Source organism: Mycetomoellerius zeteki, unplaced genomic scaffold, assembly GCF_001594055.1.
Source record: "Mycetomoellerius zeteki isolate Tzet28-1 unplaced genomic scaffold, Tzet1.0 scaffold2, whole genome shotgun sequence".
Lineage (NCBI taxonomy): Eukaryota > Metazoa > Arthropoda > Insecta > Hymenoptera > Formicidae > Mycetomoellerius > Mycetomoellerius zeteki.
This window is the reverse complement of record NW_017256956.1, coordinates 167,459-173,246: the sequence shown is the minus strand read 5'-3', so window position 1 is coordinate 173,246 and position 5,788 is coordinate 167,459. Positions and strand designations below refer to the sequence as shown.

The following is a 5,788-nucleotide window of genomic DNA, read 5'->3' as shown; positions in this document are numbered from 1 at the left end:
AATACCTAGACACCTACTTCCTCGACGGCGATATCTAGATAGTACCTCGACAACAATCTCGATCCATCCAATCTCCTTTTGTTAAATTATCTCTGCAGTCTGCAGAATGTATGTACATACAATCCAAAAATGTGAATTTATTTTATCTCGATATTTTGTCATTTTAAACTGCGCGCGCGTTACAATCATAGTTATATGGCCCATGTTAGATAGATAGAGTGAGATGTAGAGTGAGATACATAAAGCCAAAAGCTCTCTATTATCGAAAAAACGAGACGGACATTCTGAGCTGGTCGACGACAATAATAACGACGTATCTGAATGTGAAAAGTTACAGATCCGGACTTTGCGTCGCAATATCTTCGCTTGTAGGGCACGTAGAGAAAAAATAAAAACACGTATATTACGATCGGAGTGAAAGCTATCGATTAAGCTATACATAAAGATCAATCCGTTCAGCCATTATTGAGATCCGATAATCTCGGTCCCCCGCAACTCGTTGTCTCGCGTAAAGGAGGCACGGCAGTGTCTCTGCGCGCGGCTTAGCGCCGAGACACTACCAGTGTCTCCAGATTATATATGTATTAAGATATATTAATCCATTCTTATCACTATGACATTCGAATGCTTCCCAGGGAACATTAACCCATTAAGGACCAAGACAAATTTTTTTTCTCAAAATTTAAAATCCTTTTAATGGCAAGCTATGCCCTTAAGGAGCCTACTTGCAAAAGTTGATCTATTTCTTTGGTCGAAAAATCGACCAACGGTCCTTAATGGGTTAAAAGTCTTATAAGGTATCCAAAAAATGTTCTACAATTCTTGAGAGACTTATGAAATTGTCGAAAATACGAGTTTAATGTCCTTGAGTGTGACTTTTAAACATTTTCTGTCAAATAAAGACGTCTTCGAGATGTCTTCTAGACACGCCTGTTGTTGCTTGGGTTGATACTAATGAATACTAATACGGCTCATGTTAGAATAATATTATTGATATTGCGCGATACCAACGCAATAACGTCATTTGATAATGCCAATCAGCATGTTTACGCTGTCGTTCGAATAATTAATATTATAGTAGTTACTAACAGATATTATTTTCTGCGTGTTTTTTATAGGAACATCGATATCGATTTGAATCAACAGGATCGTTTCGTTATTACAAGGAAATTAAGATCGGTGCTTTACAAAGAAGAGAAAGAATTTACAATAATAATATTTTTCAGTACAATTCTTTAAGATAATACCTTTTGAATAATATCGAAAATATTGTCATATATATTAATTTTCTGCGCAATCTGTAAAAGATCTCTAGTTCATTGTCCTCTTTTTTCCAATTTGAGTCTACGCTCTTGCCATATGACACAATGTACGATACGATTATTACGGAGTATATTGCATTTTAGCCTATATCTTTGCCACGCATTTAGTATCGAACACGTCAACACAGCTCGATTCGCATTTGAGGAACATTCGTAAATCAAATTATTCGTTGATTGCGTCACCGACGAGGTACTATTAAAAACCGTCAACCCTGGGCAAATTTTCAGCGGTATAAAAAGGGCCCCAAGGGCCCGGAGGTAATTGAAGAACGCACTGACATTATCAACAATTGATATAAATTTGCTATTATTAACATAAATATTTAGCTAATACATTATTAAATTCATGATTTTTTTACCATAAATAATAAATGCTCCATAAATAAATATACATTATACTTGTAAAGTTATAATATCCTATATATTGCCGAAAAATTACAATTTTTTCTCTGCAGTTATCATCTCTGTTAATAATCAAACTTTGACGATAACAGTGAATTTTACAGAAAAATCGAGTATTATTGAGTTTTAAATGCATATACACAGATAAACACGTCTACAAAACTAATAAATCATAGGGTAACTCCGGCAAATACGCCGCGCTGAGATTTACGCCGCAGAAGTCAGAAAAAATAGAAGGAGTGGGGGTAATTTTCCCGTAACTACTCTGTTACATGCCTTTATGTTATATTAGTATTGTGTTATGATTTCAGCTTCTTACTGTTAATATTAATGAATTTATTGTAAGTTGAATCGATTTGTCACTGTAATAAGTAACGCCATCATAAGTTATAATCTACATAAAATGATTAATGTAGGACGTGTAAAAGACTTAGTGGTTATTTCGTGATACATACGTGTAGTGGAATAGTAAAGCATGTTTATATTATTAAGCATGTTTGCATTATTTGTAAATTTTTCATGAGCCGTACATACCCCCTTCCCTCCTATGAGTAGCCATATATCCCACCCCTATGAGATATGCGGCAAAAATACAAGGTTTCAAAAAGTTTATTTTTTAATATGAAAAATAAATATTTCGGATTTCTAATATTTTTTTCATAGTAGTAGACAGTACAAAGTTTTTACTGATGTAGTTCGTTTACTATAAACATAGTAAATAATACTTAATAAATTAAGTTTTTGATAGGTGCGACGTATATACCGGAGTTACCCTAAAATTAGTACAATATTATCATTTTTTTACTCTTAATCACTTTAATATTAACAAAGACGCGAACTCTCATAAGGATGTCGATCTTTAATAGTATCTCGTCGGTGACTGCGTTCAGTAATAAAAGCAGTTTTGCAACTGTTGTAAAATTAATTCTTTAATATGATTAATTTTCGTCTTTAGTTCTTAACTGGATCTAAATGTATATATAAACCAATCATATTAAAGAATTTTACAAAAGCTGCTTTTTCTGCTGAACGCAGTCTTTTTTTTAAATAAAAATATTCAGAGAGAAATGTGATCATTATTGACGCTAAACACGTATCCACGTATAGGCCTCTGGATTACGGTAACATGAGAATGAACGAACGTCATTTCCTTCAATCAGAAAAACACTCCGTTCACAGATAATTTCATCGCTTTATCAGTCGATATTTGGGATCGTCATTACGTCGTCGATCCTCGCGTCATCGATGCCGGCCCGCTCTGGCATCCGTCACAGCGCCCCACAATTCGATCACAAAATCGTCAGTAAAACCGAAGTCCTCCAAGTCGGAGTTGTCTATCGCTTCGGCGAAGTCTATACTGTTGCATTTACCCTCGGCAAGTTCCCAGATTTGTGTCGCTGTAAAATAAATCAGACATAACAATCGAATATCAACCTTAAAATAAAAAAAGATAAAATAAAAAAAGAAAGAGACTCAAAAATTCACCAATAAAACTATACTAAAAAAAGTCTTATTACCGCCACATTAATTGGGATTCTCGTAGATTCAAGTATATACATATATAGGAACGTATAAATCAGACACTTATAATTAAATCTATCAAACGTTCTCTAATCGAGATAATTAAAAATTCAATTATGATAATCAGAATTCTGATTCATATAATATGTACTTCCTGTTGGTATAACCAAAACATTTTTTAATATTTATATTGTTATACACACACCGGTTACCTATATGCTAATATTCCCAAAGAAGGCAACAAAAAAAGTCAACAAAAAATCAAAATAACTTTATTGTAAATCTGAGAAAATCAAAATAACTTTATTTTAACGTCAATAAACAGTCAAATTTGTAACCAAAAATGATCATTTTAATTTTCATGACGTTAAAATAAAGTCATTTTGATTTTCTCTTGACTTGGTGTGTTCCTTGAGTTGAACTTACCTAACTCCGTATCGGAAATGCCCATGAAGCTTTCCAAGATAGTGTTAATCTTCTCGACACCTATCGAAGCGGCATCATCAATCTACACAAATATTTACTTTAATTATCGCTCAATGTGCGCAACTATTCATTCAACTGGGAAAAGCGAATATCGAAGTATAATATAATATCAAAGTGTTTGTGTGCCCAAGTAGCACAGCAGCGCTTGCAAAGCGCTAAAAAAGCAATTATATGCGCTTTCTTAGCGCTTTCCCGCATAAAAATATACTACTAGTGCAATAAGTAAATTCAAATAGTGTAATAGTGGTGGAGAAAATTTCATTAAAATTTATTGTGAAAATAAGTATTATTGATTAGCATCATATTTCAGAGGATACACGACAAAATTACATAATAAAAAAAGTTTCCTTTATTAATTCTATAAGACCTAATTTTATGATGCATAAAATTAGTTCTAGAATTCATGAAGGAAATTTCTTTTTATTATAAGAAACAATCATATAATATACGGACAATGAGAGCGTTAACACAGTAATTGGTGCGTAATTTATACAATAGTCTAATAATATTCACATAATATATATATTTTAAAATTGTACAGTGACTGTGTCGATACCAACTTATTTGGACGTTTCAGTTTTTTTCAAACCATCTTCAGCAAATTCGTGGATCATTATCGTAGATGTATTGACAATAGATGGAAGATGTTGAAATTATGTTCTATGTGAGACCGAGGATGAGTGTCTCCCTACTGTTTGGTTGGGAATTGCTCAATTTTTCAACATCTTCCAACTATTGTCAATACATCTACGATAATGATCTACGAATTTACTGAAGATGGTTTGAAAAAAATCGAAACGTCCACATAAGTTGGTATCGACAGTCACTGTACAGTTATAATATATATATTATGTGAATATTATTATACTATTGTATAAATTGCGCACCAATTACCACGCTGTGTTAATGCTCATTGTCCGTATATTATATTACTTTTTTTTATATTAAAAAAAATTTCCTTTATGAATTCTAGAACTAATTTTATGCATCATAAAATTAGGTCTAGAATTCATAAAGGAAACTTTTTTTATTATAATTTTGTATCCTCTGAAATATGATGTTAATCAATAATACTTATTTTCACAATAAAATTTCAGTGTAATTTTAATGAAATTTTCTCCACCACTATTACACACACACACTTTTCGAATTTACTTATTGCACTAGTAGTATATTTTTAGGCGGATTGTTAACGCTTTGTAAGCGTTGTGTGCTACTTGGGTAATATCTAAATAATTCGAATATCTCACAACACAGGAAACTAGCACTTGGTTTACTCATCGTTTCTGAAGATTAATATTATCAGAGAAACGTTACTCTCGATAAAACTATTTATTTATCTCACCACTTGAATCTCTCGAATCGTTTCTATTTTACACACCTGCTCTACGATTTGTGCGCTACCGTCAGCCTTGAATCTCAAGGTCTCCTTGCCGGATCCGTAGCCAGGCTTTTTTCCTTTCTTGAGATCACCACGCGGTCCGATACTACCAAAGCCGTTCTTCTGCGGCTCCACCAGCCTCAGCGTGAACGTCGAGCCCTTCGGTATATCCTTCAGCATCTTCGCCACCTCAAAATGCCGCCTGCCGACGAGGCTGGTCGAGTCAATCCTCTCGATATGATCGCCTACTTCAATCACCTTTATCCTGTCGATCACAGAACCCTCCTTTATACGTTTTATGAAAGCGTAGCCGGCACCGTTATCAGTGATCGTCAGTCCCAACGCGTCATCCGTTTTCACCAACTCAATTTCTTTCGGTTGGCCTGCACCGAAAATGCATTAATTATTTTTTTTCTGCTTCATGCAACCTATGCTTTCTAATTGCATGAAAGTATAATGCATAGTAACCTTTCTTATGTGCGAATATGAAGTCGCCCACGCCGATTTGCCCGCCTAATAGCTCCGTCATGTCCACTTTGTGCGTGTTGAGCGTGCAAAAGAGAATCTGGAACGTCAAATCTCATTTTATTTTCAACATTTTAGCACTTAACTGACTCTTACTCCTCCACCATCTCCCAAATTTTACAAAGTCTTTTATTTAAATTGTTTATCTTTA

The 5,788-nt window shown here is 33.9% G+C and overlaps 1 protein-coding gene across 3 annotated transcripts in view; it reads right to left on the bottom strand.

The window, feature by feature from the left end:
* Positions 1-2,790: 2,790 nt before the first annotated feature.
* Positions 2,791-5,788, bottom strand: part of kermit (PDZ domain-containing protein GIPC-like protein kermit) — a 13,201-nt gene continuing 10,203 nt past the window's right edge. For all 3 annotated transcript variants that reach the window (XM_018447206.1, XM_018447205.1, XM_018447207.1), the window contains exons 3-6: positions 5,581-5,677; positions 5,113-5,495; positions 3,672-3,753; positions 2,791-3,121 (exon numbers count right to left, since the gene is read on the bottom strand). In XM_018447206.1, coding sequence (XP_018302708.1) covers positions 2,964-3,121; positions 3,672-3,753; positions 5,113-5,495; positions 5,581-5,677 — 720 coding nt within the window. In that variant the 3' untranslated portion in view covers positions 2,791-2,963. The remainder of the gene's footprint in view (positions 3,122-3,671; positions 3,754-5,112; positions 5,496-5,580; positions 5,678-5,788) is intronic.